This window comes from Streptopelia decaocto (assembly GCF_964273445.1).
Source record: "Streptopelia decaocto genome assembly, chromosome: 7".
Taxonomy (NCBI): domain Eukaryota; kingdom Metazoa; phylum Chordata; class Aves; order Columbiformes; family Columbidae; genus Streptopelia; species Streptopelia decaocto.
In genome coordinates, this window is record NC_138661.1 from 10,672,961 (window position 1) to 10,694,790 (window position 21,830).

Consider the following 21,830-nt stretch of genomic DNA (forward strand, 5'->3'; position numbering starts at 1 on the left):
TCAGCAAGTACTGATCAGACACAGTCAATCTGTCAGTGGGTCAGCCAGCCTTGACAGATGTTAACAGTTTACCAAGAAGCAAGCGCATGCTGATTTTTCAAACAATTAAGAATGCCCTTCCATCCCAAAAGTTTTATAAGAGAGTCTCCAAAGAGAAACTTAATATTTTCAGACATTAGCAAAAAGAAAGTGGTTGCATTCAGGAGAGGAAAGTTGTAACTCAAATCAGACAGGAACTTGGACAAGTTAGTTGTGCAAATCTCTGCTTTCTGCAGTGTTAGAGAAGTGCTGACATAGGCCAACTCGTCCCTATCCCTTGGCAATACTAGCTGGATCGTTAGGAAAAAGAAACAGTGGAAGCTGGGTGTTGTCTTTCAAGTGAAGAAAGCTGTAGAATTGATGTAATGTTTGACTTTTACAGGAGGCAGTCACAGCGTCTCCTCCGTGGAGAGGCAGCAGAGGTTCCAGCACCAGCATTCGCTCCCAGAGCACCACTGCGACTTCAAAGATCCAGCGCTGGAAACGAAACATTTGTGCAGCAGCTACGAGTCTCAGATTACTGACTATGCCTTTCTGCTGTTGTATAGTCACTGCAGAAGTCACGCACACACTCGTGCTGTTTAACGGGGAGGTCACAGACCAGCAGCAGCCCCTCTGACACACAGGTGCTATCAGGCTGTCTCAGGAGCTTGTTCCTGGTACAGTGTTTCACCTGCTGACGCTGTTATCAGGCAAGGGAAGCCACAGCCCGAACACTCGTGTTATTACACTGAGGCTGGAAAAGAATGGGAGCCACTGCTGTTTCCTAACAGAAACTGAAACGTCGTCTTTATTTTTCAATAAGCATTAAGAACTGATACTAAAAGATATCACAAGCTTCTCTGCACCAAAAGAACGCAAAACTTACTTTGTCCAGCTTCTACCAGGCTATTCCAAGGTGGACTGTGTATCAAGTATCAAGCACAGATCCGCAGATGGTCCTTGCAGTATGTATTTGACCGAACAAACTATAACTGCATATAGATATGAAAGGGCACATGGACATAATTGGTGACGGCAATTAAAAGCTGTTACAGAAGTCATGAAATGGATCCACAGCTTGTCCTGGCAACAGAATGAGCGTGTTTGCATTAGTAATGACCCTGGTCAGCTGCTTCATCTGCAAACCTTTACCAAGCAGAACATGGCTCGACAACAAGAAGAGTGTGTTTGATCTCTCCAGGGATGATCCGAAGGAGAAAAATTAGGATGTTTTAAAAGTTAAGCTGCCCCTGGAATGTCTAGCATACTTTAACTAATGAAAGACACTCACCTGCTTATAGTAACTAAAACAAATAGGTAGCATTTTCATTCCTTACTAATAACAAGATTTTGCTTTTGATCAATAACAATGTAAAGCTTACAGGTTACTACACACAAACAGGTTCATTATAAGACTGGGAGTTATCACAGAGAGTGTAATTATTATCATTAAATCCACTGCACAAAGCAAAGGGTGTAATGGACCAACGAGAAAAACACGGGATCTCAAAAGCGTTATTGATGTTTGTCCCCGACAACGAAACAAGAGCTGAAGTTTCTGGCCTTGACTGTGTGATTTTTGCCATTTTTTAAATCACAGTACCCTATACAGTTCCTCTTAATGCACACAGACTGTTACGGTTCTGGAATGAAATTTCGATGTATATCAAAGAGATCCGGTTCTTTTTCAGATAAATGTTAAGTTTACATTCATACATTTGCCATTAAAATCTTTGTTAGATACTTGTATAAGACAAATGGCAGATTTTCTATAAAGTTGCAGGAATATTATCTTATGCAAGATAACATATTAATAGGATATACATTTCTGTAAAGGTTTGTCAGAAAGAAGCTAATACTGCTTTATTCTCACTGTAAATGTGACCCAAACAATTTCATTTTAACTTTATGAACTTTGAACTAGAAGTTTTCTTACTAGATCACATTTCTAAATGTTGTCATTTGTGTCTTTACCCGGTTCATACGCAGAAATAAAATGGTTCTGTGTTTTCTTCCATCTCCTTCAGTTTTACTATTAGTACCTATTATTTCAGTAATTCGCACTAGAATACCATTCTTTGTTCAAAAGAAAAAAAAAAAAAGTATGTTTTGTACTTTAGCTGGGTGTTTTATTTTAGAAATAGAAGAACATTATTGTTCAGAAGATTTCCTGTAGATCAAATCTACCCTTATTGAAAGGTATAAGGAAAATATTGATGCTTCTGTGTATGTTGCACTCAGTCATTCTGGTACAGAAATAAAGAATGGATGCTGCTAAGGATAAATTATTGCATCTGAGAATCATTAACAAAACACAAAAATTCCAATCCCAAGTCACTTGCAGGGATTGATCAGGGATTTCCTAGTTCAGTGCATCAACTCTTAGACTATTGATAAGGCAAGAATTAAGATCTAAATAGTGTAGAAGAGCTTGTGCATGGTATTTCTCCTCATTGTAAGAATTTTCACAAATATGACTTTATCACATACATTGTCTTTATGTATTCACAGATAAGACACCAAAAAGGTGATTAATTTGAAACCTGATTTTTTTATGTTAGATCTCATTTCCTTAATTCCATCTTAACTTTATTCAATCTAAAGTATGTTTATTGCTATATAACAACAATTATTTACTAACGAGACAGTGTAGTTATAACTTTTGTGAGCACAGTGAAGAAGTACACAACTCTTCACATTAAAATGTCATGCATTTTTATGGTTTTGTTTTGAACTGGAGCGTACACAGCATTTCCTCAGATTACATGCACAGTTACCTTGTTTTACAGGCTCTGATATGCAACATACCTTGGGAATCTTTCAATACCAGCAGGCTCAGCAAGTTGTCCATGCAGCTTTTCTCCATAAGAACAGCTGTGGGAAGGCTGAAGAGTATAAAAAGGAAAAAGAGAAAACTATCTGCACTTCAAAGATTCCCTTCAGATGAAGCAGATAGAAAATCCCCATGGATTACTGCAGAAGCTCTAGGTGAAATTAAAAGTTGCCATCTCCAATATATGCATTTGCCTGAAGTATTCTTTATGTTTACATATTCTAGGGTAGATGCAGCTGAAAAGATACATATCACTTTTTTTTTCTCTTTAGTCTGAAAGTGTTGGGACTTTAAACTTGGGGTTTGTTAATACTGAGATCACATTTACAGTCCAAAATTTCACGTGTCCAGCATGTAGCAATCTTGATTATTTTCCGTTCAGGATGTGGGAAAGATGCAATTAGAAACAAAACAATCAATTCACTTACACAGCCCCACAAACATGCTTTATGGCATCCGCCTCCTACTCATTTTAAGTGAGGTTTTATAGTGACACATTGGTGAAGATTAGTACACAACTGCAGGCAGATGCCCATGACTGATTCGATTGTTTGCACTGACACTCACAATTGCTGTAATTGCAACTTAAGTGATACAAACCATTGCAAAAAAACAGACAAAGTGAAACCAACATTGTTCCTCAGACATTTTATTAGCTGAAACACAGAAATGCACAATCCAATGTTTTTTCTTGGTATGAATTCACCACAGCATTGTTTGCTGCTCCTGCAATACTGTGCTTGTTCATTTAACATAAGAAGGCATAACATTCAGAAGGCCTCTCTAAAACCAGAACTTGTACAGTAAAGGCAATACATTCCAGCTTCACTTGCTCATAAATTTTATTTAAAAAAAACCACAAACTATTCAAAAAAAAAAAAGGCAGCAAAACATTTTGAGAAAACCCCAAAGAAATTAATGTGATCCTAAGTAAAACATATTTCTAAGCTCTAGCTTTCCTGTATGCTCCAAGTGCAGCAACCGTTGTTCTTCTCCTCTTTTCCTCCCATAACTGCTTAACACTGTTAACGTTCAAAACTGGGATTTCTGAAGAGGAGTGACCATCTTCTACAGCCTCTGGAGAACGAGAAAATGGACGTTTAAAACTAGGCAGTATTCAAACCTCCCTCAGAAGAGATTACCACGTAGCCTGCCAAGCAAGTTCTCACCCAGTACGGAACGCTTCCTTCAGCCTGCCTACACCACCGGTGCCTCAGTCCAATGGAATTATGAGATGATCTGTGTAGAATTCGAGCATTTAGCATATTCACTACCCACTTACAAAAGAAAAGTGACTTCTTCAGACTTATTTCCCTCAAAGTGGAAACCCTGTGCAACATAACCCATATTCTGAAGGTATTTTTAGCATCTTCATCCTGGACACTGCAAAAATTCCATTTAAATGCTCGAGACTGTGATTATACCTAATGCTTCTATACTAGCTAAAACCAAAGAAAATATCAAAACTTTACAAGAAAGCAAAAAATGCCGGATTCTGCCCTGTGTTTATTTAGACCAGTTCACAATGATGAAAAAATGCTATGGTTCCAGGTGCAGTTCCCCACTTACATACACATGAATTCAATCTCATTGATGAAATGGGACACACAAGTGGCAAGGTAGCCATGGATGCAGCAAACCTTTAACTAAATTTTGTGTTAATTTTATTAAGTAAAGGAGATCATATCCTCCCAATATTTAAATTGGGATTAGGCTTGCCAATATATTGGAGATGATATCTAAATCAACAAGGTATTGCATCAGAAAGGAGTTCTGAGAAATGAAAGGCAAGTGTTTTAAATGCCTCCAGTTACACCACAGCACTGGAGAAGGTCAAACGCCCAGACAAGTTTCCTACAGAGAGACTTGTCAGATGTGACGCTTTGAATGGGAGGCTCACATCCGCCTCACACGCACACAGCGAGAGAAACACACCTCGTGTGTTAGCAGCACAAAAGAGATTCACGCTGGGTGCCTGTGTCGGAGACAACAAGGCAGCTATGTGTAAGGTCTGAGTAAGAGAGAGGCCATGGCACTGCCCTGTCCTGCGCCCAGAGGAGGAGCAAGCCCTCGGCAGAGCTCTCTGCTGAAAGGGACCCTTCTGCAGGCTATGTCTGGAGAACAACCAACTCCTGTCTGCTAAGAACCTGCCCCACGTTTCCCATGGAGGTTAACTACGTTACGCTAAGAGATGGGTTAGCGTTCGGCGCTCTGTTAAAAGCCAGAGGGAGCGCACAGGTGGAAACGCTGTGGGTACCACGGCAGCATCTCCTGAGCTGTGTGGCACAAGGGCTGCGGTGGCCCCGCGGCTCTGCTGCCAGAAGGGTACGAGCCCGGGCCGTGGGCACGGCACCCTGCAAACCAGGCCTGGCAACATGCCTGATAAAATGCATTTTTCTTCCCTAATTCAGGCAAGATGGAACAATTTATCACAACAGGCCAACAGAACAAGACATTGCTGCCCTCAGTGGTTTTATTTCGGTAGCTTTTTTGTTCCCAACCAAGTTCAGAACCGCACTGTGGAATGCACCATAAAAAAGCACTTCCAGGCTCGGGCAGAAAGAGGAGTAAACATTAGCCCCACTCTACAAAAAAGGATTAAAGTATTCAGAGTAGTATCAGAAACCAAGTCAGGGACTGCCGCCGAGCCTGGATGGCCCAGGGTGAACGAGGACTTAAGTACAAAATCCCCCTTCATACATGTGTATGCTGATCCGAACAGTTCAGAAATCTGGCACTTGAAAATGAGACCTTACCTTCTTCACCGCTTTTGTCTAAAGAAGTCAAGAACCTCCTTATGCCCGGTAGCCTCTGCCTGTAAGTAGAAAGATGAATAAATCCTGCCATCCTGTGCACCAGGACATGCAAATGCTTACTTGTGGGAAGTAAGAATATGTTACCACAAAATAATTAAAATCCAATTTAAATTTTAATTCCTCTGACATAGACGAGAAAATTCTGGCTCCAACCGTTTATTACTTCGGAACAGCACCAGACTTGAGTTTGTAAGAGACTCTAATCCGGTTTGTAGTCCCCAAAGCAGCATTTACTTTACCCAAACTAATATTATCTGACAGCGTGTGTTACTACTGACGCAGCTAGCACGCCAAATGGAGTACAGGCGTATGCACACTTACTACTTGTAGGGGACTCCTGCCATCATAACCAGTTTGCTCCAGGTCTGCACCAGCGAGGTGCCAGGCATACAGCCCATCCACATCGCCTTCAGCTGAAAGGCTGGGGAAAAAAATTAATATTGAATTAATATAGGTTCTAAATCTTTCATTTCAGCGTGCTCCTGGGTCCTGTCCATTAGCTGAGCAGGCAAACACCGAACCAGAACAGGCTCAACATGGCTGTCAGGGTAGAGGGGTAAGTAAATGAACACTATTACAACAGCTTGGAGTAGCTGAGCAAGCAACACAGCTTGATGAATCAGTTCCTTAAATTAACAGGGCTGTGCTAGAAGTACTTACAACAGGCTAGTTTCACATAGTGGGTGTGACTATGACCAAAGGGGAAAAAAAAGTCATGCAGTTTCATATTTCACAACACAATATTTATCTCATGAAATGAGTTGGGGGGAGGGCAATGGCTGAGTTGAGATGCAGCTGAGAGAGCACAGGCAGATGTGCCTTGTTCAAACCACCGAGAAACCCCCTGCACAAGTCAGCATAACTATGGTTGCTATCAGGAGTTACAACAGCATGTTTGCGTGATAGCATGTGGATGGTAACCTAGCTACATTTTTTTTAGGTTTTATAAGATAATTCGGGAGATTTAAATGGGTAGCAAGCAAAAAAACCCCAACTTTTTAAAGATGACCTCTGCCATATATAATGAGCAATAGAAAGGATCAAAATTAATCATATACAAATAAATGAGTTAAAATTTTTCAGAGAAACGTACACCAGAGTGTTTCTTCGCACATCAGCTGGTAGTCCCATCCATGATACTTCAGGTCCATTTTTAACTTTTATTTTGGTAAAAGAAGGGCTAACAGCCTGTACATATGCAAAAGCATTACTGTTTGTACGGAGCCTGTAGAAAGGCTGACGGGACAGCAAATGTGGAGGATTACCTCCAGTTTTGTCAAGATACCGACATCTGTCAGGCTTCAGACCGGAGCCTGCCGCGTGCTTGCAGACTGTTTCAGCAGAACCGCGCTGATAATCATCAAGTGAGGCTGAATCTCATTAAGAGAGGGGGAACCCTCCCCAAACTTAATAAGTTCAGAGTTTGCTGCCTTGAAACAGTGCTCGCTGTGGGGGAAAGGCATCCTGCTGGCAGCAGGCATGGAGGTTGGTGACGGGCTCCTGGGTGTGACAACCAAGCCAGGCAGACCTGGCGGATCGCGGAGAAGGCTGGAAGATGCAAGGGGCAGTCAGGTGAGCTTATGGAAAAAACCCTGAAATCAGGGCTGTAACACTCACTTCTCCGCGAGGCTGAAATCACTTATGTCGTTGATTAAATCTCTTAAGTACCTGAAAAAAAAATGTTTTCAGGGGAGTGGAAGCCTCTAATTGCAGCAGTCTGAGGAGAAAGTCAGAGAGAGGCTTTTGCTTGCAGCAGTTCCAGCGGCTGGGCATGAAAACTGAAAGCAAATGGTGTCTGTCTGCGTTCCTCTGTGCAACGCCACCAACCCTGAGGCAGGGCAGAGGACCTACAGCTGGGGTCTTCGGGCCACAGGGAAGGGGTGGTGGGGTGCTATGAGGTTTAACAGTGCTTCAGTCTGACATCATGAAGGAAAGGATCGCTAAATCATTAGTGAAAACTGCCATCACAAAAAAAAGACCCCTCAGAAACAACAAGGAAACAGAGGAAGGCAAAAGAGGTCTAATGGGAAGCTTAGAGGGAAGTTCTTAAGGAAACCACAGGAAAAAGTAGGCATTAATAAAGAAAAAGTGTAAGCATTAGTAAAGCAGAGAAAAAAATGCTTAGCAGGCACTTCTGGAACACAAGAACTATGTTTATTTACAAAGACAGGTCTCTTGCCGTTGACACTGGAAGGTCCCGGAATTAAGAAAAAAATCAAAAAAGCCTACCTAGCAAGTGAGAGTTAGAAGCATCTCCAGCACTGGATGGGATAGCACTGCATTTGCCAAACAGAATCTCATCACTCAGCCACGTGCAAAGCGGAAACCACTCTGAGCAAAGACCAGCACACTTAGAAATATTACCAACCTACAAACCCAGGGCAGTTCAGCTAGCATCACTGCAAGCAACAAACAAGGACTGCTGCACTTAACCTGAAAATTAACTGTCTAATAGCACCTGTTCAGGAAGAGCAATTTAACCCACATTGCCAGAGGTCACCGCTGTGAAGTGGTCTCCTTCCATGACATTACAGCAATCCAAAGACACAGAAGTATCTTCAATTTTGCAGCAGCCATTTACTGATCAAGTGAGAAATGTATTCTATGGGGACTGTGACCCAGGGAACAAAAAGCAATGTAGCTTGCAAGAAAATTTAGATAGCACTCTAAATAGAAGGCACCTACTATTCACTAAATTGATTGTAATCAAGAACACCACAAAACATTTTCTCCAACTCCAGATCTCTGTAGTCAAGCCAAATGCATCCACATTTTGTTTTTACATTTTAAGTGTACTTCATATAGTCAAATAGATACATAGGGCTTCTCAACATACACTACAGGGACCTTTGCTCTGTATTTTTCTCAAAGATATTTATGCCAGCAATTCCAACTACAAGTGCAGCCTCTAAGTAGCAAGTCCATCATTTTTATATCATGAAATGGAATAAAAATAACTTCAATATACACTTATCAGGATGTTTAAAACCTGCTTTATCAACAAAGAACTACTTACCACAGTTTACTAAACTCTGACACCTTCTAAGGCAGATAATCCCAGGTATGCTGCCTATCAATACTCCTGCATTTAGAAAAAATGATTATGCACCCATTTCAGCACAGCAAATGTAGCCATGATGATGACAGATCTAAGATAGGAAGAACAGGGATAACACAATTACTCTCCCTGATTTTGTGCTTCCTGTCACACCAGTATCAAACAATCTCTGTTAGAGGAGCTGCTCTGTTATTGTCAAGGTACCAGGAGTGAAGCTGCTCAGGTCTCAGAGGGTTTAGAAGGACCAGGGCCAACGCAGTTCTAGATCTGGAAAGAAATGAGTACAGTGAAATGACACCTTGGGGTTCCCTCCTGCCTCCTCAGGTACCAGACTTCATCCTTCCCAGGGACACAAAGCTCTGGTTTTGCAGCGATTCTCCTTTTTCAGTGTCTGTATAATGTGATCAGGAAAGACTTACTTTTTTATTTTTTTTAGGTCTATCATCATGCTTACAGAAGAGAAATTTGATTTTTTTTCCTTTTTTTTTTTAATTAAAATCCTCAAAATGCAAGTTAAAAGTCCAGCACAAGGCATGGCTTGTTCTATCCCGAACACATTTGGGAGTGCTGCTCTTAGCCAGTATCTCCACATCTCTCTCAGTTGAGACAGACCTCTTTGAAAAACAGCCGGCATCAGAAGCTTGGTCCTAATTCCTGCAGAGGCACATTAATCCTTCCTCCCCCAGCCTTACCCCCCACGTTTATGTTAAATTGAAGAGGCATCTTATTTGGAAAGTTGCTGATTTTGAAAGGCTGCATATTGTATATTATATCATATCATTTTATGAATCTGAATATGAAAGAGAAAGCTGGTTTGGCTTTATGCCCCTATTTCATTTTGTGAAGTACAGACTTTGTACAGAGTAGCTCAATTATATACAGGCTTTTTTCTTGTAAAAAACAAACACAAAGCAACTGTTTACCCACTCCAGAATTTGACAAGCCTTCAGAATAAGTCTGAGTGTTCCAATTTATCTCATCATGGTTTGGTTTTGCGGACAGATGACAATACCACTGCAATATGAGAAGAGACTCTGACATTTTTAAGAGATTACTAACACTGAGACCTCTTTCTTATTTCAAAACAAATCCATGAACCAGATACCAAATATCAACAGTCACTTGAAAAATCAGACTAACACCTCTCACTTAAAAAAAGAAACCAGCCAATGGAACCATGAAAGATTTAATAACTAGATCATCTTGGCTGCATCTGTGTGCATCTCCACTTCTGCAGAAGAGTTCCTGCTGATACTGCCCAACTCTCAGCTCTGGTTGGTAACTCCTTTCCGTCTCAAACATCACCAGTGCCAAAGCAACACATTTCTTTTTATTTTTATATCCAAAATTTTCCAACTCAAGTATTCTATTCTATTCTAAAATCATGAGGCTAAACAGAAGGAAGCCTAGGAGACAGTATTAGAACACAAAAGTCACCATTCATGGTCTTTTATGAAAGCCAGTTTGTTGGAGGACAGGTAAGCAGCAAGGGGGGAAACATGATTACAGCTTCTAATTCAGAGAGAACTGTAGGGGATGAAAAAGTTAAGTTAGCTGAAGTGCAGGAATGCAGAATTTATCAGAAAACAAGTAGCTTTGTCCTTCTAAACCCTAAGAAGCTGACTTATTGCCTTGGTGACAAATTCAGACTGGTATAAATTGCAGCTTAAGGCACATTACAAGATAGGAAAGATGTAGGAAAATAGTTCAAATCAGAGGGAAAATGTTATAAACAGCTTGTTCTATAAGCAGGTTCACCATGTGCCCTCATCAACTGCCATGAAGGTGCCAGTGCCTGCAAAGAGAAGGCTTAAAAGGAGGAGGTAAGAGGTAGGACAGAGAAGTGAACCAGAATATGCTGAAAAAATGCATGTGTCAGTCAGGTCATCTGAGGATGCTCCAGAAGAAGTACCTGAGACATTTGGGCAGGAGGACAAAGACCAGTACCTCAGATTTAATAACTCCTAGTCATCTGAATAATGCTCTGTGGAAAAAGTCTACTTTAGCGTAAAAGACTGTGCCAGGCCCTCTAACACAGCAGGAGGAAAGGAAGCCCTTCAGCTCTGCAGGAGCAGCATACAGAAGAGCCACCGCTCACAGCCCCTTCAGCACTGTCTCAGGCAGGCCGTGCTCCCCGTACGTGCTGTGCTGTGACGTCTGGCAGTGGCCATGCCCCTGGTCACGGCTGCTGCTCCAGCTGCAAGCCAGGAGAGAGCCCCAGCCCGGCCCCTGGGCTGCGCCGAGGGCAGAGAGCATCGCCCCCTCACCCCGAGCACGCCATCCCGCACCAGGGCCTCGCTCGGCCTCTGCGCACACGTGCACTCCCGCCCTCTGTTTGGAAGGTTTACATTGTTTTTATACTAAACGTATTACCATCAATGCGAGTTCAAAATATCTTAAATGTTTAGTATCAAAATACCAGCTTTGAACAACAGGAGATCGTGGAATACAGGTGTACAGGTGTACGATCCTCCTTAAAATCACAGAATAGTTTCTGTTGGAAAAGACCTCTAAGATCATCAAGCCCAACCGTTAACCTAGCGCTGCCAAGTCCACCTCTAAACCATGTCCTTAAGAACCTTATCTACATGTCTTCTAAACCCCTCCAGGGATGGTGACTCAACCACTTCCCTGGGCAGCCTGTTCCAATGCCTGACAACCCTTTCTGTGAATAAACTTTTCCTAATATCCAATCTAAACCTCCTCTGGCACAACCTGAATGCTGTAACAAGCTGCACCAGAACCACATCTTGTTTAAAGGACTTTTGTTTGCTGCTTTTTTTTTTTGGACATACTGCTCCCAGGTCAGGTAGCCAAACTGGTTCTGCACGTGGCAGCAGGGCTAAGCAAGGGCCCAATGTACTTGCCATTCCCTAAGCCACTCCTCTCGCCTTCTTGGTTGATGAAACTACACAAACCAAGGATTTAGTTCTGGGTTTTTCCAACACAAGTGTCCTATGACTTGTAGTGCCCTGGGAAGTGCACATTTCAACTATATGGTAAAAGTCTTATTACCCAGCCTCCTCTGAGAGTGTTACAACAACTGAGTATCTCCTGATTCCAGAATTACTCAAAGGACAGAGTCCGGTCTCTATACAGAACACACACAAGCTTTACCTTGACCTTATAGTTTTATAGACAACATACGGCACTGATTGGTTCCTACAAGTCTCATGGTTTCCTGCCAAGTCTTGATATTAAGGATGGTACTCAGGGGGGGTTTGTTGTTTTTGAGAAGAAGAAGAGAAAAAGCAATTAAGAAAAAACTGTAAGTAATTTTAGGAAATGCATTAAACTTTCTTGTAATTTTCAGAGTAATTTGTAATTCAGGACCAGTACTGAGAAAAAGAAAATCAAGCATCTGTTTGTTTTCATATGATATATCCATTGTGTTAAGCCACCTTATATATGAAAAGCAACTGTATTGAATAGCAGCTTTAACAGAGGATTATTTCCTCTTAAAATTAAAGATAGAGATGGTAAGCAGTTGTTCAAAAGTTTTGGGGTTAAACCTATTTGTCTATTTGATGTAGTTATTTTTAGGAATGACATTATATGCTAGTTAGAGTAGAAGCCATTCCTATATAAGTGAAAAGTGGACTTTAAGAAAATAAAAACGATGCACTACGTGAAGCTTTACTCTCAAATAGAGATGCTATTAAATCACATCTTGCACAGCTTCCTCCTCACCCTTCCTCAGTGAAAGTGCTTGGAAAAAATGGGGCATATGTGCTTCCAGTTCACTTATCCCCACAATACTTCCTGCTTTGGAGCTCTCTTGAGTTACTGGTGCTCCGACATAGAGTCGACTTTTAATTTCATCACTTCATTTGTTTCCTTGTTACTAGTCTAGCACAGAAATAGCCACATCATGTGCCAGAGACCCAACTGTTTATTGGAAGTTGTCTATACACAGTTCTCAAATACAAGAGTCTCTTCTGAGAAACCATCCCCATCCATCCCAATTTTAGGGCCACCTCACCTTATATCACATTTACCTGCAGAGTGTTGTTCCAATGTTCTCCAAGTCATGGCTTGAAAGGTGCGCTCCCGTTTCTCGTAACAAATTAATCACTTCTAGGTGCCTTTATGAAAGCAACAGAAATAACAGAGAAAGTGTCTTGACCAGCAGCATTTTTTCCCCTAAATCCAGCATTACTCATCTATACAAACAGTCAATGAAAGTTCTTATCTGATATTCACCACCATCACAGAACCAATTAATCTTCTCCTAGGTGACAGCTGTAGTAAACACATCTGCCCTCCCTATCGAAAAAATCATTCACATTCTAAGCTCACAGAAGGGTTACGTTCAGCTCTGAAAATGAAAGGGATGCATCCCTTTCTCTTAAAATCATTTTTTTTACCTTAGTGCTAGCTTAATTTAACACTTCAAATATTAATGATTGAAATACATGCAAACAGGGAGGACATTTATTATTATACATAGCATCATTCCTTTATTTCACAGAATACAATGCCCATATTTATCAGTCTCAAACAAAACAAAACATATATTGCAGATAAGCAATGAAATTCTTAGGTTAATGTAGAAGCTAATTGGGTTTTTAGGGCTTCAAAATTGTGATAAGTATTCTCACAAACCTCCCACAAAAGCACATCTTTTCCTTATCCCCTTCTCCCAATACCTTTCTTATTTATTTCCACCTGGAGTCTTTAGGAGGTCTTCCTTGCCCTTTCTTTTGGGATAAAGGGACAAATAGATATTTAAGCACTACCAGCCAACTCCTATACCTCAATCAGATGCTTGAGAAAGTCTGTGGAGGCGGCCAGTCTCTAAAGGTACTATCATGGGTGGAACATAATATGACAGATGAAAAATGTGCAAAATACTTTTTTCACAAGTGACCTAGCAAAAAGTTTAGAATATGGTTCCATAAGGAGGTGACAATGTGATCCTCTGCTAAACAAATGATCTAGTTCACAAATCAAAAATTTTTCTTCTCCAAAAAGGGCACGGTGACACCAACAGATCAGGAATAGTTTCACAGTTCCTCTTTGAAGGAAGCTGCTACACCATAACACTTCAACATAAAGAGTTAGGCATATCATTGTAATAGGAAATATATGGTTTTTTCCAACACATTACTTAAAAACTCATCTGTATTAATTACAAATTAAAAAATAAGCTCACATACACGCTCTGCTTAATCGCTTGTATTTTCTTGGAGGTAGCCATGGGCCTTTCCACTTTAGAACTGGACTAAACTGTTTCTCTATTGCCTCTGCCTCTTTTAAGAAAACTCCATCTTGAATGAAAAGTTACTTTACAGTTATCCATATTAAGCCTATGCAAGCTTATATGTTTCATGTAAGATCGCAATTTATAAACTAAACAAAGTACTGTACATATACTATAAGAATAATCTTGCTTTTCCAAACATAGGTTATTTAACCTACTAGATTTTTTAAAATTCTAATTTGTTTCAATTGACAGCTCTCCAAAAAAAGTCCCCCAAGTCCCCCCATCTTTGTTTCATGGCAAAGCATTGCTGGAACAGCACACGTTGCAAGTTTGTTCAGTTATCTAAAATATTTTCTGAGTTGGGTCCCTTATGACATGGTCAATCATCCACAAGCATCTTCTTGAGCCAGCAAATAATGGCACAGCTTTCCATTTTTCAATCTGTGGTGAAGAATGAATTCTAAATGCATAAAATTTTTAGTTCAGTCTTAAGCAGAACAGTAATTAGCTGAAAAGAAATTTGACCTAAAATAGATTAAAGTAGAACATGTCTGTTCACTCAGGCTCACGCTGGGTACAGAACTGAACGTGGGGAGTGTCTGTTTACTCTCTGATGGCTGCCCTGGAGTATTCCTCATTTCCCACCTTACACTTGAAATTGCAGCGTGGAACTAGCGCTTTTTAAAATAAAAGCTATGCTATGGGACAGCACTGAAAGATAAAAGGCAACAAAGCATGTAACATTGTGTGGTATCTTCCCTCAATGTGCCCCTGCTATGAAGCCCAGATCTCTGGATTCCAGCAAAGAGCCAGGCTTTTCTTTTCTCCTGTTGAAACTATTCACTCCTCACTGGTAGTGACATACCCTCCAGAAGGCACTTGATGTCCCATCTATGCCACGGAGCCATTACTGCTCTAACTGGGACTCTTTTGATACAGATGGATTTGGGGGCATTTACCCCACACATTTAACACAGCAAATTGAATTGGGGGGTGGGGGAAGTGGTACGAAATAAAATAAATCTTTAAGCATTTAAACTATCAGTGTTTAAAATAAACGCTTACAATAAAACATTTCTAAACAGAATGTCCCGATGACTGGGAATTGTTCAAAATCATGTTTCTTGGCATGGTGGGAAGGATGTGTGTGTACCGCTGCTTGTTAAGGGAAGGGCAAGGGAGAGGAAGAATAGGGACAAAAAGTAATGTGCAACTTAGAAGTGTTAAATCTAGTATGGTGACTATGAAGAGCAGATGCATCCAAGAAAGCAAGCAGACCACCCCTCACATTCCCATCACTCAACATGAAAACTATGCGGGACATAAGCTGTACTACAGCTTGTTCTTACTTGCACCCAAACAGTATCTACATTCTGCAGAAGCTTAAGCTGCTTTCAGAGAACCACTTCTGCTGTCTTGTACCTACCACAAGAGCAATACTCATATTTTCAAGAGGCTGGCTGTGAATTTTCTGATACTGTTATGTCTTAGGCACAAGAGAGGTATTTGTCTTTACAAGTTGTTTCTTTAAGTGCTGCTCTCCTGCAGCTTTACAAAAACCTCACAAGGGTCATAGTTCAGCTGATCTGAAGTTCAGCTGATGTCATGAGCCACAAACTTATTGGGAATGGTTCATCCTGTTCTAAGGTGAGAGCACAAAACCAAGAGCAGAGCAACTGCTGGACAAGGGAAGTTCAAGGTGTCGAGGGATGGCCAATGTCACCACATCAGCCTGGGGTGCTCAGCTGCTTCTCCTGTCTGCCCCCATCTGATAAGCAAAACCATGAGGAGCTATTGTCACCTGCGAACTGTTCCTGTCTGTCCCTTTTCTTAGTGCACTCTGTTACCAAACTGTTGCTAAACTGTTGCTCTTGGTCAGACTTAGCCTATAGATACAATACTATTTTGCATATGTTATTTAAGTTAGCCTTTTGGCATTACTACTGTCATTCTTCTGCTTTCTGAATGGAAAAACAAACAGACAAAAAGTGTTTTTAGTGTCTCACCCCTGATAGATTCTGTTATTGATAGCACCAGAGGTAAAAGCCCCAATGTATACCAATATTTTAATGGGTTAATAGCAAAATAAATGATTCGGTGTGGTCCTCAACATTCATTGCTATGAGCAAACTTTGAGTTCCAGATAAAGACGTGAACTTTTACCAGCTGGTGAGGGCTCTGGCTCCAGAGCAACTAAAGTGCTGTACGGTACGTTATCATCTTGGGCCTCGACGTGGCAAACACTTATTATAAGCGAATCACCTTCGAAAGGGATGAATCACACATGTGCGATGAACACACGGGTAAGAGTTTGCAGGACTGGGGCCTTAGGGTGCACACCTTCCATCGACTCTCTTTAAGAAATGCAGGCATACCGTACAGCCAAACTCGACTGGCTTCATTCCTTTTAATGCTGGCTCCCTCAGCAACTGGAACGGTTACGGCGGGATCAGCTTGGTTCCACGTGTTCAGTTTTCTACCTGGTATCAGTGGGAATTTTATGCTTAAATACTGTAAGGAGAGGATTCAGTGCACTTCTGGAGTCAGTGGTGGTTAGATTTTCACTCTGCCTTAGATTTCCTGAAGTAATGTAAATGTAACCTTGCAAAATATCAAGTATTTAAATTAATATTTACGTGGGAGGTAATTTTACTGCCTCTAATCTGATGTTCTCACAGCCCTGTATGAGCAACTCCCCATTTTCAACCTTTTACCACTGCTCTACAAGTAAATGGAAATGCTTTTACTACATAAAATACACACAATTTTTATTCAAGACATTTTCCTGCTCAGAGAGTTTCTGTTATTAAAAAAATATTATTCTATTGTTTGGAAAATGAATTATCCCTGGAGGGTACTCTAGGAAATTAAAGAAATGCTACTAATTTTGATATGTCAAGCAACTGGCCTAAATTAACAGTGGTCTGTTTAGCTTCATGCATAAAGTGAACGAGACTGCATGCAAATTGCAGAGTTACAAATGAAAAAGCGGAAATGCAGTAGTTTGTTTCTTATTTAGAAAGGGACTCCACATTTTACCATGTAAAGAAACAAAGAAAGAGTCACTTAAAGTGAAAAAAATTTAAGAGACTATCATTGATATAGATCAAATTGCTGGTCTGGCAGCTGACAGCGCTATGTTAAGAAGCTTTTAAGAAGAGACATAACTCCTGATCATCTTTACAAATTATTAAATGGAAAATAGAAATCAGTCATCATTATGTAGGTTTGCATGCTAGGTTAAAAGGCAAGCCACTGAGAAATGTGACATAAAAACCTGGAAGAAAGCTATTTTTAAGATGAGTGGATCCTGTACGGCAGTTAAATGCCAATTAAACAAATATTAATTCTCAGAAAATGGGATTAAGCTGATGCAATATTCAGTAAAATTGAGAAAGTTACAATATTAAGCAGTTTAACGCATTGACTGCTCATTGAGATAATTTTCCCCCTTTTCCTCTCCGCCACTTTGTACACTGCATCAGGATAATCTCTTCACTTTCAGCACGCAACTGTTTAACAAATAGAATTTAAGTATTTCTGTAGCAGAAATCTTTTTAGTGAGTATCTAATTACACACATATACAGCTGTCTGATCTTTACCATTTTCCTTTATATGCTTACCAGTGTGAAATGCAGTGTGAGTACACAGCAGATCATAAATACTCATTTATGAGTTTAGTTCTAAGTCAACTCTTCCTCTCATTCCAACAGTAGAAACAAAAAGAGAAACTGAAAATGGTTGTGGTGCAGTTTCCTTTTACAATTCCCTATATCGAAATGGGTGTGCAGTTTTAAAGAGCTTAAGAGTCATAGTAGGAGTCTAATATAGGAGTGGCAATGCTAAGGAATCCAAACAACAAGCTCATGTGAAATTCCTCAGGCGGTAGCTGGGTGCGGTAAAAAAAAGTAGGTGCCTGATTTACAGGAACATCTAATGGTATCTAATGCTTTAGCATTTTCTCACATTGGACCAGAGCCACCTCTATTCAAGTGCAAGGTTATTTGTTTGATTTGCTGTTGGGCTTGTTTTGGCTTTAAGACTTGAAGGGTTTGCCATTGAGGGCTTATATATTCATGAGATAAAGCACCAACTCCAAATCCACAGGGGTCCATGCAGCAGGTACGGCAATAGCACAGCGTGGCCACACAGGACTCCAAGTCTCAAGTTAATAGAGCCTGTTGAGTTTTCTACATCTGGTCTTTGAGACAGAAAAAGCCTTCATGTTATTCCTGCAGGCAATGCAAAACCAGGAGTGTCAGACCTCCCAGGGAGCCAACTCCAGCCTGACAGACCAGGTGAACTTGTCAGCATTAGAAAGCTGTAGGGATATTTGGGGACAGACATCCATGAAGATCATTAAAATTCTATCACTCCAAGCTCCTTTACAGAAAAAAAATAACTTCTTCCATCATACAGACTCAATATGAGATAAAGAGCTGAAAGTGGATCAAAGAAACGAGAAGAGATTAGGGCATGCAACTTCTAACACGTTAGAAGACCAATGGCTCTGTGAATCCTCAGGCTATATAAACCATTTTAAAATTAAATTTAGATATCTAATGACCTTTCTATTCTGTGCTATGGCCATTCCTTAGGACAGTACAACATGGAAAAGACCAGTAAATCGCATGTCCATGGCTACCATTCAAGAACTGCTGACATCCAGAACAACAGGAAGAGGAAATCCACAGAGCAGGTAGAGCCATGCAGCCATCCCATTTAATTACGAGTGGGTGGAAGGGAAAAATCAAAAAACCAGTCACCCAGCAAGAGAGTCAGGAAAGCACCGGTGGAAGGGAAAGATTAAAACAAGTCAACCTACCGGTAATATTTTGTGCCAATTGAAACAGTCTGGTCTTGATGAGAAAGGGGAGGGCAGAAAGAAAACAGCCCTTGGTCCTGCATTCTCACTTCTGACAGTCAAAAGGAGTGATCAGTTTGGTTCTGTTTTATAAGGAAGCCTCATAACAAAGAGTGGAGTCCTGAAATTACGGACAAAGTCTTGGCAGGAAGGCAGCAATAAGTTACCTCATGCTAAAATTTTGCATGCATACCAAGTCTTTTGCTTTCATTTCATATTATTTAAAAAAAAATATTTTAAATTAGGCTAGTCATATCCTTTGAAATTAAACTGGTTTGTGTTATTTTAACTGCTGTCATTTACACATGACTGCTTAGACAAAACAAGACCAAAACACAGGCATGGGCTTTAAATTCAAAACGATAGAAGGTTTATAAACTTTACATAGAGTGGTGTATAAATTATTTTGTTACCTGAACTTGATCGCATTAATCAGTGGGGTAGATCCATATCTGTCTCTAGCATAAATAGTTGCGCCAGATGTCAACAAATACTCAACTAGTGGTAAATGCCCTTCAGAGGCTGCAATATGAAGTGGCGTTCGGCCATCGTAGTCTCCACAGCTCAAGTTTCCACCCTACAAAAGGAGAGATCCTTCACATGCTAAAAAGACAATGGCTGCATATTAAGTTGTTGGTACAACAGTAGATACATACACCATATTTTAATTGTACCACCAAAATGTTAAGCTTGTCCAACTTACTTAAAAGTATGTCTTGTAGCGTTGTTTTAGCACCAAAAAAGTTATTTATTCCATCTTCTGCACGCCCCCCCCCGCAATGTAATGCTCTTTATTGCAGTACATCATACAGCAGCTTTGTGCCTATAGCCTGCTAGTTTTATTTGTCTTAGTTTATTGTTATTTTCAAGATATATTTATCCTTTCCACTACTGAAGTCTCAAGGGTAGGGTAAACCAAGGCAAATATTAAAAAAAAATGAGGTGTAGGAGATTACACAGGGAAATGCCTGTTTCTTTTTCCAGGTATAATCCAGGCTAGAGCTATGGGGAGAGCCAAAAATCCTGAATTAGCACTGCACTGTGTTTTGCTTAAATATAATTTTCAAGGTGTTTTTTTTTTAATCATCACAGATTTACATCCAAAAGCTGGATACTATGAATATGCATAAAGAAAGTTAAGCAAAAGAAAGCAGCATAAACCATTTTAAAGTGTTCCAAGTTAGCAGATAAGAACTTGCATTTTAATCTACCTGTATTTTCACAGTTCAAAAGAAAATGTAAACAGCTGAGAACCAGATAGGGGAAAGGACATTCCAGTTTTGAAAGGCAAAGACTGAGAAGCCTAGAAACCAACTGTATTAGTCTAAGCACTTTGATTCTAAGACTTAGGCAGTTGCTTCCCAGTGAGCATAGTTTCCTCCTGTCATTTACAGCTCTATTTAAAAATACGTGTTTTGTGCAAACTGTTAATTTTACATTACCATTTCTGCTATGGCTCTTAGTGCGTCTATATCACCCAGCTTAGCTGCAGCACAAGCCAAAGGTGGAATTAATGCATCTCTTACGGCTTCTAACTCCTGAGAAACAAATAAAATTAAACATTTAATATTAGCCTCGCCTCTAATATGGTTGATGTCCAAGTCATAAAAACACTGCCCTTGCTTTCATGTAACATTTCCAAATTAGTCATTTCGTTATATAAAAATGGTAGTGTTTAGTTCTTGGAAGGAAAAAAGTCTCATCTTTATTTTATATTTTGTCAGTCTTGCATCCATGAAGGTTTATATTCTTCCCTGGCAACACTACAATTAGCTGATATTTACATACACCATTTAAGGTGCACGCACTAATTACTATCTCTCTACTGCCATGGTTACACGTCAAGTAGAGTACGAGAAACAGCTCTGGTAGAAGTTGGAAAAGACCATATAATCCCGTCTCCTCAAGACAGGATCAACTTTATTCAGGTGATTTTTCAGATATTTGTGTAACCTGTACTTCCAAACCTCCACTGACAAGACCCCTAAGCCCCCTAAATATCCTCCCATTTCTCCTACTCACTAAAGAAGAACCATGCATTCAATATTCATCAGCTACTAAAAATCCCAATACTGTATTTTCTGAATTTCCAACTGGGAGAGACTAATGTCAAACACTGCAAATAACACTTGTGTAGTGCTTCCTTTGTATCAGCCTCCTATGACTGCATGTACAACAATTAAGCTGTTTTACCCGCTATTATTTGTATCGCTCCAAACTGTCAATACATCTGATCATGAAAATACAAAGCACTTTTCATATCATCAATACCCTGAATTAACAGCAACTGTCTGAGGCTTGTTATTGCAACCAGCCAGCCAAGAAAATAAACTCAAGATGGGGCTACAAAGAGGAAAAAAAAAAAAGTTAATGTTTTTAATTAAAAACATTTTAATGTTATGCTTGTCATTGTGTCCTTTCTCCCTAACTCAACTGGTTAGCTGGGACACTCAGTACTAAAAAAGTAATATAAAAGCTCCAATGTTCCATTTTTCTTTCAGCTTTGCTGCTCATCTTTAAGCTAGATTCATTTAACTGAGTTCACAGCTTCGCATGAGTTCAATTTTAAATATTTAAGTATATACCTCCTTGCTGCTGATACTCAGAGATTTGGCAATCACTTGAATAAACTTGCTATCTCTCAGAGAGATCTTGGCTCCTGTGGGTACAACAGTCATTTCTCCTCTTAGATTCTCACTCAGCATCTGAAAAGCAAGCAATCAAATCCTTTGTTAGCAGAGGAAAAATATGGTAGTAGTCTAATAAAAAAACCTTAGGATCAAGTTAGAAAATTGTTTGGAGGAATTATGGAAACTAATTGAACGCAGACAAAAGATTAAAGAAATAGTTACTGTCCCATGAATATTGCAAGTTTAAAAAGACAAATGGGGGAAAAAAAGGGACAGGCAAACAAAACTTTCTTCCAAAGCAAAGAAACCAAAATAAGCACATAACAAAACACCCTGATTTTTAGAGTATGCAGACAAAAGTTCCCTAGTGGGGTAAGCTGCAGCTCACTTAAAAACACAAA

At 40.1% G+C, this 21,830-nt stretch overlaps 1 protein-coding gene across 1 annotated transcript in view; it reads right to left on the reverse strand.

Moving 5' to 3' along the window:
• Nucleotides 1-3,493: 3,493 nt before the first annotated feature.
• ASPG (asparaginase) overlaps nt 3,494-21,830 on the reverse strand; it is a 47,336-nt gene continuing 28,999 nt past the window's right edge. Inside the window, exons 10-16 of the mRNA XM_082057870.1 lie at nt 21,385-21,504; nt 20,242-20,337; nt 19,213-19,376; nt 12,727-12,813; nt 5,992-6,091; nt 5,611-5,669; nt 3,494-3,931 (exon numbers count right to left, since the gene is read on the reverse strand). Of these exons, the coding sequence (XP_081913996.1) occupies nt 5,616-5,669; nt 5,992-6,091; nt 12,727-12,813; nt 19,213-19,376; nt 20,242-20,337; nt 21,385-21,504 (621 nt within the window). The 3' untranslated portion in view covers nt 3,494-3,931; nt 5,611-5,615. The remainder of the gene's footprint in view (nt 3,932-5,610; nt 5,670-5,991; nt 6,092-12,726; nt 12,814-19,212; nt 19,377-20,241; nt 20,338-21,384; nt 21,505-21,830) is intronic.